Source organism: Furipterus horrens, unplaced genomic scaffold (assembly GCF_987537825.1).
Source record: "Furipterus horrens unplaced genomic scaffold, mFurHor1.1.pri manual_scaffold_2, whole genome shotgun sequence".
NCBI classification, from domain to species: Eukaryota; Metazoa; Chordata; class Mammalia; order Chiroptera; family Furipteridae; genus Furipterus; species Furipterus horrens.
In genome coordinates, this window is record NW_028327172.1 from 117,886,376 (window position 1) to 117,907,582 (window position 21,207).

General features: G+C 37.5%; 1 protein-coding gene across 2 annotated transcripts in view; it reads right to left on the bottom strand.

Annotated features, from left to right (window-relative positions):
• Positions 1 to 389: 389 nt before the first annotated feature.
• Positions 390 to 21,207, bottom strand: part of PPP3CA (protein phosphatase 3 catalytic subunit alpha) — a 323,757-nt gene continuing 302,939 nt past the window's right edge. The window contains exons 11-14 of one of the 2 annotated variants that reach the window (XM_090266340.1): positions 15,768 to 15,852; positions 9,289 to 9,386; positions 6,147 to 6,176; positions 390 to 3,054 (exon numbers count right to left, since the gene is read on the bottom strand). In XM_090266340.1, coding sequence (XP_090122466.1) covers positions 2,858 to 3,054; positions 6,147 to 6,176; positions 9,289 to 9,386; positions 15,768 to 15,852 — 410 coding nt within the window. In that variant the 3' untranslated portion in view covers positions 390 to 2,857. The remainder of the gene's footprint in view (positions 3,055 to 6,146; positions 6,177 to 9,288; positions 9,387 to 15,767; positions 15,853 to 21,207) is intronic. The other variant, XM_090266341.1, reaches the window with a different exon arrangement.

The following is a 21,207-nucleotide window of genomic DNA, read 5'->3' on the forward strand; positions in this document are numbered from 1 at the left end:
AGGAGGGCAAGGGAGGAGAGGTTGTTTCTGTGTGTATGTGCGTGTGTGTGAGTGTGCATGTGTGTGTATGTGCGTGTATGTGCATGTGAGTGTGTATGTGCATGTGTGAGTGTGCATGTGCGTGCATGTGCATGTGTGAGTGTGTATGTGCGTGTGTGTATGTGCATATTTACAGCCAAATATTCACTGGCATAAACGACTCAATAATTCAAGTTTCTCCCAAAGTGAAGGAGGTAGAGCTAATAACTGATGATCTGGTGGTGGTACCCATTTGGGAAAATTACTTCATTTCTACATTGATTTCTTTGATAGAATTACTACTGAAAAATATACAGTATCACTTTCCTAACTACTGACCAGAAAGACCAAGCAATACTCACATCAACTGATTATTTTAATGTCAAATGTTTATTTCTATGCCATAGTCGCCTCAGCACAATTTGTAAAAGAAAGAAATCCAAAAAAATGAATTTTTTTTTTTTTTTGGTCAGGATATTTTCTCTGCAGGTATAAGAAAGAAAATGAACACCTCGGTACCGGAATTACCATTTCTTTCACATCATTCTAATAAATTGCATCTAAGTATTTTCCTTGGATGTCATTTTTTTTAGGACAGAAAAATATCCACAGGAAAAATATGTTTGGATTCATTAAAATAATCTTGGGATAGTCTTTGTCAGAGAATATATCTAGAACATCTTTGTTTTGGTACACTATATCACTAATTGTCATATTCTTATGATTTAATATAATAAGCATACTTTATTACATAAAACAAAGTGCACTGAAAATGAACAATGTTAGAAACAAACTGAAATTTGGTGTACCTTAAATCTTCTGGTGATTAGTTATTAGCTGAAGCGCCAGTATACAAATTGTTTATCAATACAAATGCAACTCTCTTCTGTGATGAAAATGCACTTAATAGCTTAGTTCTTTTTGCTTTAGCAGATAGGGCAGCCAATACAACTGACACACCTGATAACAATTTTTTTTTCCCCAATAAAAAGGAATGCTCTGGTTTCTTAACTGGCTCCCACACTCAAGGGAGCCAGAAGATGGCATTTGCTCTTTAAATATATTTCTTATCTGATTTGAGACACAAACCACCAAGTTTCTTACAGCAGAAGTGGCACCACACCTTAAATCACAAGGCCCTCAGAGAAGCCTGTGAGAGTAATTCTGTGATGCACAGTGGTGGGCCGGCACCTAGGAGACAGCGTGGTGGTTGTGCACAGAAATCCCTTCAGCAGACTCAGTGAAAGGATGAGAGTTCTTTAAGTTCATGCACATTTTATTGAGTAGTAATATAAAATGCTTTTTCTTTTTCATTGTTACAAGTGCATGCTTTGATTGCCAACATTTCAGAAGTCAAATTACAAAGGCAAGGCTTTAGGCTCTAGTGAATTACTTGGGCACTTATACAATTGTTAAAAAATATGAATGGACTTTTGTTGTTGTTTTCAGAATGAACCAGTTGTAACCCGTAACTGATATACAAAGGGAAAAAAGTGAAAAAAGTACATAGTTTGTGGCACATGACAGAACAGAACAAAATAACTAAACCATTATGACATTAACAGTTACCATGCATTTAGAGTTTCACATGTAACTACAAACTTATTTAAATTTCACAAGGTTGCTAAACATGCTAACCATCTATATGTGCACTGACAAGCTTATGTTAAAAACTTTTAAGAATACTCTCCCCTTTAGATTTTTTCAAAGCTTTTTTGATTACAAAATTTCAAAGGCATTAAGCATTTTAGAGAATATAAAGTACGCCAGTATACATACATTTCCAGTATATGTCAGACCACTAAGCGCATTACAGTCCCATACAGGCCGATACAGCCATTTTTTTTCTTAAAAAACATGCATAGGCAGAATTTTTTTTTTTTTTTTACAGAATATAGATGCTTTATCACTGTACTTAATATGGTGTCTTGTTCACTATACTTAAAATGCACCACTCATAAATATTTAATTCAGCAAGCCACAACCAAGACTTGATTTATCAACAAAACCCCTAAATATAAACAGCAAAAAAAGATAGCTGTAATTATTCCAGTTTTTTAAAACTTAAAGAAAAGAAACAAAAAGATATCCATTGCTAAATTAGTAAGTGTTGCATTGAAAGAAGGGCACTCAAGCACACTAACGAAACCTGAGGTAAGCACAATCTGTACAAAATTAAACTGTCCTTTTTGGCATTTTAACAAATTTGCAACATTCTTTTTTTTTCTTTTTCTATTTTTTTTAAGACTGCCTAATTCATTTTATAGCCATTGTCTGACAAGAGTAGCAAAACATTATCAATAAATAGTCCTTATTTTGTTTGTACATCATTTTGTTAAAAATGTTTGATGTCATCCATTTTTAGTGCTGCAACTGTAAACGTACAATAGAGTAAGAAATTAGACAAAGTTTTCTTGTCCAGTAACATAATAAAAGACCTTTCATGAACCTATCTAGGAGTCCCCAACGTGGTAGGAAAACATAGTCATTCCCTAACATTGCAGTACATACTAGCATTAGCTTTCTTTTTAAATTTGTTTTTTCCTCTAAGTATTTTTAAACGGCATACCCGAAAGACGTGTTTAATCACCACCCCCACCAAAATATAGTTTATTATCTCTCCCTCTTTTTTAATGATAGTGTAAACTGAATCCAATTCCTGGCCCCCACAGCAAATAAGCTACCTTCAGGGGCAAGAACATACAACTGCTGATAATATGCAGCAATCCCCACCATGCCCTGCAGCTGCAGCTCAAAAAAGAAAGAAAGAAAAAAAGAACAGAAAGAACAAAAAGAAATGAAGAAGAAGGACAAAAAGAAAAGGGTGAGCAGGAAGTGGTCACTGAATATTGCTGCTGTTACTGCCGTTGCTGTCCGTGCCGTTGGTCTCTGAGGCGAGAACCTTGTTGATGGAGTTAAGGTTGGCGTCAGAGGGCATGGCGTCTCTGCGAGGTGGCATCCTCTCGTTAATTCGGTCTAAGCCCTTGGCCTCCTCGAAGCTAGTGATCTTATGTTGTGGTGAAAATCCTTTGATAGCTAAACACAAAATCATTAAAAAAAGAACAATCGGGTTAGCCAGAGGAAGACAAAGGGCACAGCTGTTGCCTCAGGTGATTAAGTTAGAGATTCCGCAGTGAGAGAGGGAATCCTTTAGCAGAGAACAAGTGACGGGACCTGAGCACAGCACAACAGACTGCTTACCATACCTGGAGATAGCCAAAAGGTTTCAAAACAGCCAATGTCTCTTGCCAACCAAAATGTCCTCTTCCAGTTAGTAAGATGTAAGCACTTCTGTTGTCTTCATGAAAGTTTAGATCAACGAGATCCGAGGTGGATATGTAAAGAGGAAAGTTGCTACCAGGGACAGGTCTCTAGGCCCAGCACAGCATCAACTGGCCACATCATTAGCTGGATTAGAGCATCAAACACCCTGATTTAGACAGACTGGAACATAACTCTTTTACTATTCCATTCTGCTAGAAATGGTAGAATCGCTGAGGCAGATATACCTAAAATTCTGGTATAGAGCTTAGAGCAGAAGCTAAAAGGAGATAAAAGGAATTAACTTGGGGCATTTCCATGCCATCTCAGAATCCCAGGCAGACTCCCTTGACAACTCAATAATGGCATGAACACAATAAAATTAGAAGTTCCCACTTCTCCACTCAACTTTGGTGACAAGGTAAGAGAAACTCAGAAAAATCAAGACCAGCTCACTAAGTAAAAAACTTTCTCTGCCCTTTAGCAGAGAACAGGGCAAACTGATGTTCGTATGGTACCCATTCCTGCCTAAACCAAAGAAAAACTTTCTTGGTAGATCAATGTAGATGTAAGTGATGGCTCGAGAACAACACTGAAAAAATGCCTTTCACAATTTCAGCAGAAAGGAATAGGGGTGCTTTTGGCCCTCGTCAATGAAATCATGAATTCTCAAAGGGGGAGCATTGATATTTGATTTTTTTAAAAATAGTAACCTTTAGTGTGCTCCAGAGACAAATTAAGCTGCCTGTTCAAGAAGCTTAATAATTTCATCAGTGAGCGCACCAACAAGTGAAACGAAAGTGAAGCACATAAATGGAGACCCAATGACATCAGTTTGCTTTACTCCCTGTGAAGTGCATGCCAGATAGTGAAGGGCCAATCACCAATGCTGAACTGGGCTGTGTCTCCATAGCGGATTAAGGACAATCTCCTGGTACCTTTAGCCTTCTCACCTTATTTGGGGGGAAAAGGGAAAGCAGTTTCAAGCTGAAACTCTGCCAGCCACTCTTACACAAATGTGCCGTGCCTTTGATTAGTATGGATGAGATTCTTAAAAGAAATACACAGTTGCTTCTAAACTTATTAATGATGAGAAATAGCACGTTTCCCCCTCTGCACTTTAAAGGTTAGCATCATGGTGATTAGTCAACTATGAGAGAGAAGATGGGGAAATGGGGGAAGACCAAGGCCCAAAGCAAAGCTTCTTAATTCTTCTCTAATTCAGCAATAAATCGCAAAATAATAGAGCTGTCTAATGAGCACCCACCCTGAAAACCAACTCAATTATTTTGAGGGACAAAACAATTGCACATAGTGGTACTCTATTCTTTTTCTAAACTACTATGAATACCATTTCATCAGAATAAATGTAAAAAGTTCATCATCATGATAATTTAAGGAGCGACTTTATTAAATTTCAGTGATAAAAGTGGAATGTCTGGGTTTTAAAAGCCAATAAGATGGGAGCATAGAAATTCAAAATCTAGTTAGGACAATGGATGTGTTCGGAATGGGGCTCCACTTCTAATCGTTTTGTCTACCCCGCTATGGAAGAACGTGCTCTGCTGTAGTTGCTGGTCAGACAATGGGTATTAGCAAATTACATTGGTAGTATACTTAACACAACACAGAGTCACAGAAACCACAGAAAACAGCCAAACTATCAACAAGAATGCACACTGCGGATTAGAATTTGCCAAGAGGAATAGAGAATTCCCACATAAATAGCAGTTTATTCACTGCTATTTAGGAAGCAGTTGTATTTTCTCTTACAGTTGCTATCATTTCCCCTACCACATCCAAATCATGTACAAATTAAAGAGTCTGAAGTGGCACATTTAAAATATCCTTTCAAAGGACCATATGCACACAATTTGGGGGAAAATAAGAAGTTATCTTGCAAGAACAAAATACAACTGAAGAATTTTGTTTTAAAGGGGAACTTCAAATTATTCTTTTTTACAATTTCCAGAGGGTAAGTATAATATTAAAAACTATGTTGATATGCTGTTCTTTCGTAACTATATATTTAAAAAGCACTCGTTTCAAAAGTAAAGGGTCAACTCTACTGTCCCTGAGCAGTGCCAGAAAAGAGCCGGTGACAGACCCATCTAGATTTCTCCTGCAGCACCTAGCAGAGTGCCTGGTGCGAAGCAGACAACTCGGTAAACATGAATGGATTGGGTGATTAACTTGATAGTCACTGCGCTTGTTGCTGGCCACTCCCACAGCCACTTTGCTGGTGCTAACTGCACTACAAATACCAGGAGGTTAAAATTGATTAGAGTAGCAGAACTGTATCTCATACACAGCTGTCTCATGTTGCGATATTGTTGAGACATAAATTAATGTTGAACTAGAGCAAAGCACTATTCAAATGAACATTTTTTTTCTTGCTAGAAACTTCTGAAGACCAGAATTCATAGAGCTATTTTTATTCTCTCCTTTTTAGTGCTGACTGAAAGTGATTTGAGGGAGGGACATGGTTCAGCTCAAAGAATATTGTTTTGTGCATTATTTGTCAAAATAGCTGCCCTAACCCCCACCCCACATCATTCAAGATATGTAATCCTTTTGTTTTCTGTGATTATCCTAGATTCATTATATACAAAAGTCATACATAGCTTTAAGGGAAAAAAACAAACAAACAAACCATAAAAGGACATTTTCCCCTTTAAAGCAAGAACATTTTGGTTAATACTGAGCCACAACTGTTAGCCCAACACCCACACACTCTGTACAAGCTACAGCGAAAAAAAAAAAAAAAAAAAAAAAAGAAAGAAAAAAGAAAAAAGAAAAAAAAAGAATACACCCAGCAGAGCCCTTATCTGTTGCAGGTACAACAGAAAGGGGACTGGCCAATTTACCTTCATCAGCCTCAATAGCCTCAACAGTAGCTGAAGAGAAGAAAGGGGGTGTAAAATGAATGAGAAAAATGAGCAGAGGATTTTTAACTCTAAGAACAAATCAATGACGATCAAGGGAGCTAAGAGAACTCATGTTCCTGTAAGTGCTGGATTCTGGCACACGACAACAAAACAGAAATTACTAAAAAGGAAGGAAAAAAAAACACAACAAAATGGTAAGTTTAATTTGTGAGATGGATACACCTCTCTGAGTGAACTGCTTTGGTTTTTCCTCACTAAATAAATGACAAAATGAACCTTCAGTAAACACTCGGGAAAGTTTTCTTTTATTTAGATGAAACTGATAAGAAACTAGGTCAATCTAAAATGTGCATATGAGTTGCAGAAATTTCAATCAAACTGCTACTATATTTGGTGATTTATAGTTTTAAAATATCAGAAAAATGGTAGAATTTGAAGCAGTGCCATAATGTCAATGGAGTAATTCATGCTATTTAATATTAAATAGCCATTTCCTACCGCAAATGAAAAGCAGAGTGTGGGGGGAAAGAGGGGCCAATTTAGAGGAAGAATAAAACCAACGTGTCTTGAGTTGAAAATGCATGTGATTCTTTTCTTTTTTAATTTAATTTATTTTATTTTATTTTTTGGTTTTTCAATTACAGTTGTCCCATTTTTCCCCCATTGTAAAATGCATGTGATTCTATAAAGACCAAGGCCCAGATATTGAGAGTGGTGAGGGAAAAAAACAAAGGCAATGATATATGTTGGACTTTTATCAGGCAATCCAATTAAAAACCAGTTTTTCTTATTGGAATATCATTTATGGGAATGAAATTCCTAAAAAGTTAGAATCAATGGGGGAAAAACTGGGACAACTGTAATAGAACAATAAAAGATCTAAAAAAAAAAGTTACAATCAAGTGGTAACATGCTAATAGCGGAGTAATTCTATCAGCATTTTAAAGAAAAGGCAGCCTAGATACTGCAATATCAGCATATTCCAGGGGCAAAACTTTAAAAGCCCATTGCTTTATCAGCAAATTTTATAAGGTTAGGGTCTATATTCTCACTGTACAGGTGTACAAATCTGTGTTACTAATGATAGTTGATATTTCCCTAAGTGCTAAAATGCAAAATTTCTCTAAGATTACTTCCAAAAGTGTTTCTATTAAAATGCTATCCTTTGATTTTAACATGCATATTTCTTACAATTTAAGGTTTTAAACTTAGGGCAACTACCAAAGGTGCACTGTAACTTACTTACAGTGCACTCTAAATTCCGCCATGGAGAGTAAATAGTAAAACTTTACACAGTTTCTCCATTTAGACAACTGAAGGGCATTAGAGGATTTTGAAACTGTATAAATGTATATGCTTTAAAATATATACTGAGTTTTCAAATTTTTAGGACTACTGAGGTTCCAATCCTTATGTCCATTGTGTGTGTGAGTTCAACACAGAATAACACCAGCAATGGTTTTAAAATAAAGTTAACAGAAAAGAAAACTGAATAAGTTAAAATACCCGTGAAAATTTGGAAAGAAAACAAAGAATTCTAACAACTTAAATAACTTAAATTTAAAAGTAAAATATATAAAACCATACCAGCACCAACATACTAGAAACATGTACTGCCCATTATCAAATGTATCCTTCTAAAGCAAATGTGCCCATAGCTTCTGATAATACACTTGCAGTACCTTAAAATGTGCTTATCAAAAACTACGCAGATTTCAGTTAATTAGGTAGTTGTGCATTTTATGCATAAAAGTGATCTATTTAGACTAGTGTTGTAAAGAGCATGTTTACTGTGGTCAGAAAAATTTTGTGGTTTTTAAAAAAGGTAATTAAATTAATTTTTAGCTACAGAAGCGGAATTTACTTAAATACTATACATTGTCCTACTGTCACATAGAAAATTCTCTTTTGTGGAAACTCAAAGACACTGGTTTTGTAATAAATTCATATATATAAAAAAAAGAAAACTGGAGTGATGCTGCTAGTATGTGATTATTTAGCAGTATCATGGCATGAAGTCGAACATTACTTTCTATGTAGGTGTGTCTAAATAATGTATAAATAAGAACACCCGAATCTTCTAAATTGAGGGACAGGGATAGAAAAAAAAAAAAAAAATCAGGGAAAGATAAAGGAAAATAAGCAAGAGCCTGAGATTATTTTCAAAATGTTATAGTGTATTTTTGTTTTATTCTTTCCTGTTAAAAGTCTAATCTAACAGCAATATTTCCACCACGTACTGTTAAAACTGGACTCTAATTAATGACCATATTATTTAAAATAGCTAACAACAAAAGTAAGACAGTGTATATAGTACTGTACTACCAAATAGGGTAGCCATTAGCCACATGTGACTATTTAAGTCAAATTAGTAAAAATTAGATAAAACACTCAGCTTCTCAGTTGCACTGGCTATATTTCAAGTGCTCAATAGTCATATGTTGCCAGTGGCTTTCTGTACAGAAATTTCCATCACCGCAAAAAGTTTTATTGGAAGGCACTCATCCCGAAAGCTACACATTTTAATACAAAATCTTTGGCTTAAAGGAAATGTTTTTAATTTTTTTCAGAAATAAAACAAGGCTTTAATTGGTCTGTTTTAGGGGTATGAATCAAAGAAAAGACATATAGGACATATATTTCTATTCAAGTGAATAATGAAATCATCCTTTTTATATTTTTTCTCCATTTTTCCACTGAAATCTAGATTTAGGGATATATATTTATGTATGTGTGTGTGTGTGTGTGTGTGTGTGTGTGTGTGTGGTATGTTTCATCCATCAAATAGATAACCAAAACATTTAGTAAAAATATAACAAAAAATTTACTTTTAGCAACTGATTCACCTAAAGTGGCCACACCTATGTATGCAGGCAGTCTAAAGGAGCTGTCTTCTAGCAGGCCTGCACTGCCTTAACGTGTGAAGGAGGGAATGTGGGGCAGGGTCAAGACTCCATTCAGGCGAATGCAGGGGATACTGTGTGGGACGTGACGGGTCAGGTGGATGTGGGGTTTCAGCCCTTCTCAGAACAGACTAAGACAGCTGAAATGAATGAGTGAGGGCTCGAACAGTGCGGCTGACTGAGATGCTCCCAGCAGTCACAGCAACGGGCCTGCTTACCGCTTTGCAGGGTCTGCTTCCCTCCAGAGAGCACCCCGCTGGGGAGCATTCCGGTGGGCGTCAGGCCTTTCAGGGTCAGCACGCTCTCACTCTCTTCTCTGCAAAGGCACAATGTAGGGGGAGGGCATTAACAGTGATTTTCTTCTAAGAAAAAGAAAAGACTTAAAAGAAAAATGCATATAATAACGCACAAATACATCTACCTTGGCTCTGTAGATCTTTTCAAAGTAAAATGTATTTTTTATACATTCATACTGAATAACGTTATGTAAACAGTGTGACTGATTCATTTACAATTATGCAAGTGTGATGGATCAGTCTCTTCTGAGTACTGGAGATACCGACAACAGTTCTGATTTCGTAAGCGGGCATCACACAACACAGTGCTGGCTGAGCAGCCTCCGTGGTGCCACACAAATGTTGGGAATGAGCCAGGAGGAGTGTTGATGTAACTTTCCCGGCAAGGCTCAGGAAAAATCAGTGAAGCTGATTTGCCTTGGGAGAGAAAACCAGAGTGTATGTGGGAGATAAAAAAACAAAACTAAAATCCATCTATGGATTAGGAAGCTAGGAATAATGTTCAGGAGGCTGAGGAATTTTGACATTACATGATAAAAACGCACAATAATGGCAACCAGCCAATAATGCAACTGGTAACATTTCCCAGCTTACCTTTTCGGCCACCTCTTTCCCTACTGCCTTGCTCATACAAAAGCATTTTATTACTCATTGTGACAAATGTTTTATAATCAGTTTTATGTATATCATCATTTCAATTATATTTATTAATCACAGCACAGCGTTAATAATAATTATTAAATAGCTATGAACTAGGAATAATGTGACATAACCAAAAGTTTTTATTTTTATATATCTATGTTTACAAATATGTGCATCTACCCACTGCACATTCTTATGTCTAACATGAGCCAAACAGAATTCCTAAACTCCCCCCAAACCTGTCTCTTCCATAATCTCTCTTCAGTTCCATCCTTGAGTTAAACTGAAAGATTTACCCTTGGACTCCTTTTACCTCTCATGCCACACCCTCTCAATCAACAACTCTGAAGGCTCTACCTTCATAATATTTCCAGCGTCCTACACTTCTCACAATACTACTCCCTTGTTCCTTTTTAAAACAGCTTCATTGAGATAGAAGTAACCTATCATACAATTGGCTCATTTAAAGTATGTGACGCAATCAATGGTTTTAGTATACTCATAGTTATGAAACCATCACCCACAGTTAATCTTGGAACATTTTCATTGTTCCAAAAAGAAACCCTTTGTTCAGTAGAGGTCACTCGTCACTTCTTTCAGCCCTGTGAAACCATTAAGCTACTTTCTGAAGGTTTGCATCTTCTGGATTTCATATAGAGTCAAACCTCAGCTCTTCAACATCTTGGTTCTCAAACAATTTGGTTCTTGACCAAGTTTTTTCACAGAAAAAAAATGTCTCAGTTGTCTCATAAAAGTTTGGGGTTCAATTCTCTACGTGACAACCTTTTCATGCTGATACTTGTATGATCTGTCATGTGTCTCTCAGGGGACGAAGGAGATTCAGTTTTCGAACAAATTGATTCTTGAACAGTTATCACCAACAACTGGATTGTTCCAGCGGCCTCTTAACTAGTGTCCCTGCTCCATCCCTGTCATGCTCTTGGGCCCCCTCCCTCCCCCACAGCTCTTCTCAGAGTAGCAGCTAGGCTGAGCATTTTAATGCCCCTGCAGGTGCCGTCGCACCTTTCTCAAACTGTCTGATGGCCTCTCCTTTCATTATGAAGGGTGAAAACTGGAAGATTTGACAAGAACTACCAAGGGTACTTCCTACCCTTAGTGTTCCTCAGTAAGCCAGCTCCTCCAGCTTAGGGCTCCGCACTGATTCTGTCACCCTCTTCCCCTGCCGTCTGTCTGCATGGTTCACTGCCTCTCTGCTTGCAGGTGGCTCACACATTGCCCTCTGAGTGAGGACTTCCTTGAGAACACTTTAAAACTCAACACGCACCTACTCTGCTCCCTATCTCTCCTTGTCTATTTTAATCTGGAAAACCATACATTCATGTTTCCTTTTTGTTGTTTTTGTTGCCCACTGTATCCCACACGCTTCCTGTGAGCAGGGGTTTCTGCGGGCGTCGCTCCTGGCTGCATCCACGGTGCCTAGACCAGAGCAGCACCTGGTGCAGAGCCCACATTCAAAACACATTTCCTAAATGAATGAAGGAAAATAGAATAGAGAAGGGCAGTATTAATCCACATTTTATATTTCTGTATCCTTCGCTGCAGAGTTTACTTAAAATATTAGGTGTGAGATGGTCAATTAACCATTGGTTACTTTCAGGCAGTATTTCAACCCTTTCAGGTTTTTGCTGTCAAACCAGTAGAGGGTACGTTAAAAAAAGAAGTTCTGAATGCCAATATATACATTTGGAAAAATTAAGAGTATCTCTAAATAAAGAACATATTTTTTCCTTTGCATTACTTTTCAAAACCAATTTTCCTTACCCTCTTTTCCCTTTTTACTCAACTATTTTCCTCCTCTCCCTATATTCTTTTAATTTTTTTTAACTGAAGTATAGTTGACATGCACAACATAATGACTTGACATTTACATAGCTTACGAAAGATCACCACAATAAGTCTAGTAATTATCTGTTACCATACAAAGTTGTTACAATATTGTTGGTTATATTCTCTATGCTATACATTTCATTCCCATGACTTATTCTATAACTGGAAGCTTTGTTCCTCTTATTCCCCTTCACCTGTTCACCCATGAAAATGAATTTCACCTACTTCGTCCTACCTTTTTTTAAAATTGTGGCTTCTGGAAAATTTAAAATTAAAGATGTGGCTCACATTACATTTCTACTGGAAAGCACTGTTCTAGAGGATGCTTGTCTTTTCCTCTTTCCTTCACTTGCTCCCTTGGCAAAAACATCGCTTATGCTGCATTTCTAAAGCTTGCCTTTCTCCAAGAGCTCCAGGGCGGAACTTCTAACCACCTCTACCTGACCATTCCTCCAGCAACTCAGAGGAAAATGAGTCCAATTCAACATACCACAGCTCTACCCATAAAACCTGTTAGATATTTAAAGGGAAGAGTACTTCCTCTTTCTTAGATAACAGCATTATTAGCCTATCAATCACATGGGCTAATACCTCTGTGGAATAGTCTTAGAATATTTCATCTCCCTCATCACCTCCTGCATAGGTCAAGGTTCTTGTAACAAACAACAGAAGCTACTCTAGCTAATTTTAACAGTACAGAGATGTATTAAAGAGCTCACAGATCCAGAGAGGTTGACTGGAATGTTCTGAAGTTGGAAAAGTATCAGTGGCTCATCTGCACCGTGGGATCTGCTCTGTGAAATGCTGCTGCTACTGTTTTTAGTTAACACCCAAGCTCATTCTAATGCTGTGTGGTTAACCTCAAAACACTGAGAAAGCAGCTCTTCTACTGCTGGCCCCTCAGAGTCCACACCTGACAGAGGAACCACCATCTCCCACCAGCTGCTTCCTCAGAATGTTCATTTCGAAATAGAAGTCTTCTGTGTGTCCATTTGATTGGTGGATGGTAGGCAACATGCCTGCCCCATACCTGCAAGCGCTGCTGCAAGACAGGCTTCTGGTTCCCCCATAATGTGAACCACCAACTTGTAAGGAATGTGTCAGACAGCTATGCCTGGCAAATTCAGACCACCATCCACATCCAGTCATTACATTTATAATCTGCTAGCTTCACAAATCCCTTATATTTGTCTCTTCCTTTGTATCTTTCCTCCTATAGTCCAGTTTGGCTTAGATTATTTTAAAAGCTTCCTAAAAGTTTTTCCTGATGCCAATAATCATCTTGCTATTCAATTTTCATACTGTCATTAACATGTAATACCTAAACATGGGTTAGAGGATGTCTCTCATGCCATGAAGACCACTCCATAACTCCTCATTTCCTACACACACAAAAAATTAAATGCTTTATTTACCATGGTATTCAGACCACCAAGGATATGGATTTCAATCAATTTTTAGCCTCTTTTTTTACTAGACTGTTCACTCACCTTCATGTCTAACTATCCAGCTCTTTTAAAAACTTACAATTCATTGGCTACATAGTTCCCTTTCAAATCAGACTCTCATTAGCGCTGCTCACTGAGTGTGGACGTACCGCTCAGCCTCTCAGTTTCAGTTTCCTCACTGAGGTCCACAGGACCTTGCAAGTCTGCTATGCAGATTCCTGTCAAGCGCATACCCCACGGGGCATGGCACCTGGAGCTTAACCAGGACCTCATAAAACGCTGCTCTTGGAACTATGTGGCTATGTTTTTGATGATTTCTCAGCTTCCAAGAATGCCTTCACTACAAGTCTCTACCCAGTGGAACCCAGCCCATCCTTTACAGCACTCCTCCAGTGTCACCCTCTCCATGAACATTCCTTTCAGGAAATACAGTGGCTCCTGTTGTCCTCTTCCACAGCAGAGTGTCTCTTCATGCATTCGGCACACACTTCATTGTCTTTTATTTGTCTGTTTTCTACACGTCAGGCATTCCGATTTGGATCCATTTTGCTCAACTTAGTATCAATATATATGCTACACGTCTGATGCTCACTCCTTACTAAGCTTACCTTACTTTTCTCTGAATATTATCCTTCTGTAGTCCACAAATTTACAGAGATGCTTTAATTACAGAAAAGCTGTAAAATATACCTTAATTTTCTATCTATATGTGTAATCTTAGTCAAATCACTGATCATCACTGGGTTCAAATGGACCATTTCTCAGCTGGAAACTACGTACTAATAAGCAAGGGGCTCGAGGGACTTCCCAATTTTAAGACCTACCTATGATTTATAGCATTGTTCCTAACACCTTCATGTGTTTTGAAGGCTAACAGAGACAAAAATAATTTTTTTATATTAAGAAAGGCTTATCCTTCTTTCCCTAATGGATGTTCACATGGACATTCGGGAGCTGTTTTTCCTTCTCCTTGTTGAGATTTCAGATAGGAAATGAAATAAAGCATTTATTGGTAAATCTGAGGGACAACCAAGAAGCAAGTGCTTACATAGAGGCATCAGCTGAGCTTATGATCTTTCTAAAGTCCTTTGCCCCATTGGACATCTAGCCATACACACCTCCTTGCTGGTGCTCAAAACTGCCAACATTGTTTCTATCTAAGGATCCTTATATTTGCTCTTCTGCGGCCTTGAACCATCTTCGCCCACATGTCCGTGAAGGTCATCCCCACACTTGCTCAAATGCCATTACTCAGAAGGCTCTTTGTTGATCACATACCAAAATAAGTGCCTCAGCTCCTAACTGACACACCTTTATATTGCTTTCTTTCTTTTTCTTCTTCACAGTACAGAATCAATGCTTTAAGTTTTAGATTTATGACTGAATGAATAAATAAATGAATCCTAAAAATTTAGATAAGCATTAGAGCAAAGGCAGCCTCATTCATTAAGTGGTAGGGAGCAATGCTGCTTTCTTTTCAGCTTTAACACGACTTTCAAGATTTGGCTGCCAACCACAGAGCTGTTACTGACTCTGATTTGAGGTCTTTGAGAAAACATGATAATATGTTTCATCCTTCTCATGGCTCTCTGCTTGTGGCATCAAGTCACTCAGTTGCTCTTTAGTGACTCTACCAGATGTAGAACAGAAACAGCAAGAGGAGAAATCAAAAGAGCTACTCTATGCAAAACAGCTGAGGCAAAAATTGGGAAAAATTAGGTTATAAAATTACACAATATGTAGATGGCCTATTTCCCAAGATTTTCCTATTCTTTTTAATGTGCAATTGTGAATTGACTATATCCTCCTCACATATACGCACATCATATTTTAAGTCAATTTTTGGAAGTGAAATAGTTATTTTGTATTATCTAAGAGTAGATAATTGAATTTAAGTTCAGAAATAGTTAATTTTCTTCAAAAAAGTATTTGTTTTCTAAATCCAGGCTTTGTAATCACATGATTCATGGTCTACTTAAAAAATAACTACTACATGGCAACTGAAACACTATTTTTTTCTCTCAATGATATATTAGAATAATATAGACTCACATGAACAAGCTTTATGGTTGATGTTCATTTCCTAGAAATCTAGTGAAATGCACATAATAAAATCATCTTCTACCACAGATCCAGAATGAAAAATAAAAAAGCTTATAATAGCTTTCCTATTTTACCTCATGTTCAACTTCTTGTGACATAAATGTCTTAAAAGTCTAGCAGCAAATAGAGGGATAAAATGTGAAACAGTACATTTAGAGGCCTTTATACAGAAATAATTTAGTGTATTTCAATTTGACTACAACAGTGAGAAACTGACAATGCCATTTAAAAGAAAAAATAATTATGGTAAAGCAAATATCTTCTAGTAAAATACTTAAATTACCAGATTAAAGTATTAAAATGTTTATTAAGTGACACATAATCCAATTTAAAACAGAAAAAGAGGAAAAATGAGCCCACCTGAGGACGGAGAACACTCTGGCCATTTTGCCGATTGCTCGGATCTTGTTCCTGATCACCTCCTTCCGGGCGGCAGCTGTGGCCCCTACAGTTTAAAACAGAGAGTTGACTAGTCAGTGCCTTTTTAGATTACTGTACTTATTTTACATTTTTTAAATAGACAGTAATGAGCAAAAACCAGTGTCTTCCCTGTAAAACAATTTAAAAACCTATGAATCTGGTCTTGATACCTGGATGTGATTCTTGAGAGATCCCTAAAATGCCAAAGAGCAACTTTTGAGATTTCCAGGGGGGTGAGGTGGGTAAAGAGCTAGCTGAAAAATCACGGAGCAGATGGGTAGGTTGCTACCCTTTTCTTCTAGTTGAGTTTCCTTCTCTTCCGATTATACAAAGAGAGTGCGCATTGTCAGGAAAAATAAAGTGAGTCACCAGGGTCTGCTCATTTCCTGTCTTTATGCTGGGAAGACTACATTAGGAAACTGCTTTTTCATAAGTTCTCCCTGAAAGTGATCAAACTAAGGAGTCTCAACTCGTTATGCTCCCTGGAACATCATGTATATTATTTAATGGCCATAAAAGATCTCTCTTAGCACTTGATACTTTTTCATCTTCTGGTTGGTTCACAAGTTCTAGAGGACAAAGTGGAAAACTACTGAGCTGGACAGTGAGAAATTCTGGCACGTGGTTTGTGTTTTTGTACCTATGTAAATAAGTTACATAGAGGTCTGTCTGAATGTGTTTTACCACTTACTACATTTTCCAAATTGAAAAAGAAATCAAACTACATAGGTTACTATTATAAACATTTTCTTAATCACTTTTTAAAATAATACTATATAGTCTTCAGTGAATACGTTTTATTGATTTCTTAAATTTCCAAGGCATGTTTGGAAAAGTGCAAGTCACAGTAAGACACCTTTCTTAAGATTTTTATAATCCCAGGTAAAAGTGATAAGTAAGCCATCCTTTTTTTATGTATAAACTATGTGGGACTTTGTAGAAAGTGTTAACATAAGCCACTAATGGAAATGCAACAAAATAATTCTTTTTATATAATATCAGAAATGTTCCTAACCCAATGAATAGTTTAAGTCACATAATTTGATGGAAGACTGTAGGCTATAAATGGTAATTGGTGTAAATTTTGGTCTTTTAAGCTGTGACAAAAACAAGCTTTCTGACCTTTTAGGGGGAAAAAAAAAGATTTCTGCTCTTTCTCTTAGAGGGCTTTCAAGAATGTGATTTGGAGTCTTTTGCATTGTTTAATTACCACCCTAAGATTTTTACAAGAAAGAAAACTCACACCAACACTTGCACACAATTTAGAAATGTCTGGAGGAAAGGTCTCTGCCTTTCTCCACTCCAAGAAAGTAAGAACATAATGGGCTGCTCTCTTCTCCTGAGTGGGTTAATTTGTCAAAGATGATACTAATGCAGAAGCCTCTCACCTGCCCACAGGTGTTCCCTAGGTGTGGACCAATGAGTTAGCTGCCTTCCTCTCACCTTCCCTCTGATCTGAAAGCCCTCCAACAGCCCCTATTTTTCCTCATTTCTTTCTCTCTCGTGGCAATCACAATGGGGTAGTTCTCTCTCAACATGACTGTTTGGCAGGACTTCCTATTGCTGCTAGCTCTTCTGCCTGCAAACGAGTAGTGTAAGTTTAAATCTAAATGGGAAAAAGCCATTCTCCAATCCAATCTTTCTGCTGATCAGGTGGGAGCATGGATTCTCCTTCACTATTGGTTCCTAGAATTATATTCTATTGGCTGGAACACTGGAAGGGAAAATGGGGTGTATATAGGATTCCCTGCCTCAAACTTGATTCTGTGTTTTTAGAAATTTTTATCATGGATGTGTTCTAATTGATTGTTCATACGATAGGTCCTGTCCTGAAGACCATCTAAAAGTCTGAAGTTTCTGGGTTTGGATTTTAGATAATTTACAATGAAGAGACTACTAAAAGACATTTGTTAAGGAAAAAAAGAAACTGGGATGCAAATTATTCCCCTTAAGGTGGTTCTCCTGTATATATATTTTCAGTTTTTCAGTTAAATGCTGCTTTCAGTCTAACATTGTGCTATACTACCTGTGTTTAATATTATCCAGTCTGACTGACCCAGTCCACTCAACGGTCATGATGTGCTAAATGAGGGAAAAGATTCTGACCCTCTACAGCAACCAATATAGCCAGGTCATAAAATCCATTCAACAGACACAAAGAATGGAAAGTATGGAAAAGCTCCCAAGATCTTGACTATATTTAGAAGCACACCAAGAAAAGCAGTAAGAAGGAGCAGTTAAGTGTCTAGATAGCAACTGTATATACTTTTAGAAAAATGAGAAGGGAAAAAAAATGAAATATAATATATAAATACATAAAATATGTAAGAAAGATAATATCCCAGAAAATTTTCAATAAAGGACTTGTAAAAACTGTAACTAGAGAAAAGCAAAGCAAGACACTAAGTTGGAAGGAAAATAAATTATGTAGAAATGTTCTTCTGAGTTCAATATTAGCCAACGCTCAGAAAATGCTCAAATAAATATTAAATTTTAAATATAAAATGAACATTTTGACAGAGCCAGTTTATCATTCCTTATTTTTTTAAATATCAAATGACTCACTGGAGAGCACATAACAGATATTCTACTTCATGCATTCATAGTTGTGCTCCCAACAATGGTGGCTCTCTGCACACTCTAGCACTGTTCTTATGAAGAAATGCCGTCTCTTTTGAGATTTATCAATAACTCCTTTTATAAAATTAGAATGTTCACTCAAAAAGTCAAATAACCTAATCATAAACAGTAAGAAAAGCCATAAAATCCAATGTCTCAAATTTCCTGGGATTATTTTCAATATTCTCCAAATAACCAAAAGCAGAATTAAACTAATACCACACATTTATAACCTCAGATTTAAAATATTCAAATAAAACATCTGAATTGACATGTAATTGAACTCAAAGGAGCTGAACAACAGCAGGATAGATTTAAGTTCAGATATAAAGACCTTGTATATTTTCTATTGCTATTCCTGGTTTTGGTTGTTTTCCAAAGGTCATTAAAACGCTTTTTCAAATACTTATGTTCCAATGCAAATCCTCACAGTCCATAATTCAACAGAAAGATCAAGGCAAATAACATGCTTTTTAGAATTTTACCAGTTGCAACATGCAAATATAATGTCATATTCAACACACTTTGTACTTGCTCTATTTAAGCTGTGAAAATGAACGACAGCAGCTCAAATTAAAATTCAGTATATTAAGTAATGAAGACACATAAAACACCTTTTACATGAAAAAGTGCAGTAATTATTTTTTATCGATGAGAATATAATCAATTATTTTAACTTGGAAGTCCACAACTGAAAGACAGCATTTTATATGTTTAAAAAATTAACAGTTTTAAGTAAAATTTCATTTTGTGTTTCCATTCAAATAATTATCCCTTTTTGGGGGCTTTTGTCACTCTTTAACTTTTAAGTTCTAATATTCTTTTATGCCTTGGGTATTATGGTACTATTTCTAGAATCTAGACAACCCTGTATACTCAATTTTCCTCAAAGGGGAAGAGGCTAACATACAGACAAAGGAATCTTTAAAATTTTGCTTTTAATGTGTCCTTCCTGACCTTAACCGAGCACCTTGCTGACTTATCATGCAGTTGTAAAGGTATCTATGCCAAGTGGCCTGCTGAGTGAGTGTTACACCCTCACAGGGTGATTTCAGCCTCTGAAGGGAACTCGAAAACTGTAGCGCCACAGCCATGATGGACCAAGTGTGGAGTGAAGAGTGATTCTTACCACATGGACATCTGCTGCACATCACAGGTGCTGGCTTTGTCCTCCGCTCACAGTGCCCACCCCTTGAGCTGCTGCTATAAATTCCTCAGTTTTAACTTAATGACGGGTGTGTGGAAAGGACTATGTAGAATACAATTTATTCCCCAAATCATTCATTCAAGTGTTCTTGGGAATCCTATCCTATGTAGCCTGTGATGTGCCAACTGCTACCAACAGAAACAAGAATAAGGCGTGGTCTCTGCTTCAGGAGAGCATGTGAATGGTGACAAGGGACTGTGACAAACAGAGTGAAAACGCAGTGGGATGCTGTCAGCTAGTGAGAGCATACTGAGCAAATCCCTTCTGAATTCCTCGCTTGGGAACTTCATTTTGGAAGTCTGAAATCAGCTGCTGCGGAGAGAATCATCTATACCATGGAAATCTGCAGATGCCACAGACCAGGGCCATTTTTCCTGGTAAACAGGTTGTTAAACATTCACCAGGAAACCATTGGAAGGAGGAGCTAACTGCCTGGAAGCGTGAGAAAAATCTTCCCTGATATAATGATAGTTGAAGGAATTTGAAAAATCAAAGAATAGAGAGAATGAGTATTCTCCATAGAAGAAGGAGAATTCTCAAACACTGAGGCCGTGGTGATCTACGTTATGTTCAGATGATGGGTGAGAAGCCTGGTGTGAGTGGAGTCTGGGTACCTTGAGGAGAGGCTGGGGCGAGAAGGGAAGAGGGTGGTGCCTGGGGTGGAACCGTGAAGGCTTTAGCTCAACAGTGTGTGGAGACGAGAGCTTAGGCGTTAGCATACACCTACCGGAGATAAACTGAACTTTTCCCCCCAAAAGGAAAATTTAAAATGGTAGCTAGGTAGAGAGATGGAACAAAGCAAATACGATCAAACATTAATTGTAGAAAGTGATGGGTATTGACTATAAAATTCTTCCAACATTCCGGTATGTTTTAAACACTTTGTAATAAAACATCAAAAAATAAAACTATACTTGGAAGAGCTTAGTTTTTGTAATGGGTCATTTTTTACTCTTTGCCATTTTTTGCGTTTTACCCCAGTGGCAGGTTATTTTTTTTGCTCACGTATCCTAGCAACCTTGAGCCCCACCTCCTTGCTAGCTGACCCTAGCTGTAGCCAAGGACATGAGAATAGTTTTGTGCCAAGTATTTATCAGCTGAAGCTCCTTCTAAATTAGAAAGTGTGTATATATGTAGTTTCTCACGCCTGTATAGTTTTTTTGTTGTTATCTGGCTACCCCAAGGACATGAGTATAGTTCTTTTGCCTTTAAAAACCTTTTAGTCTGTAAGGCGGGGCGGCTCTCCCATCTTCTGCTTCTGAAGGTGGGAAGACCCGTCCCTGGCCAGGTAAATAAACGCCATAAATTTATTTCTAAATTGCCTCGTGTCCTCTTTGCTCGCTAATGCTCCATAACAGTTTTGAGTGAAAAGACTGAGAGCAGTTTTGGGAAAAGAGGGTTCTCCGTCCCTCCCATTCTTCGTGTCATGTGGGGGATGCATGAACTTGCTGATGGAGGCGAGGAAGAAAAGTTCTCTGGGGCCATGCCATGCCCCCTGACCTTCTGCAATGACCCCAGGAGAAAACTGCACTGGTCAGGTATTGTTTTATACTC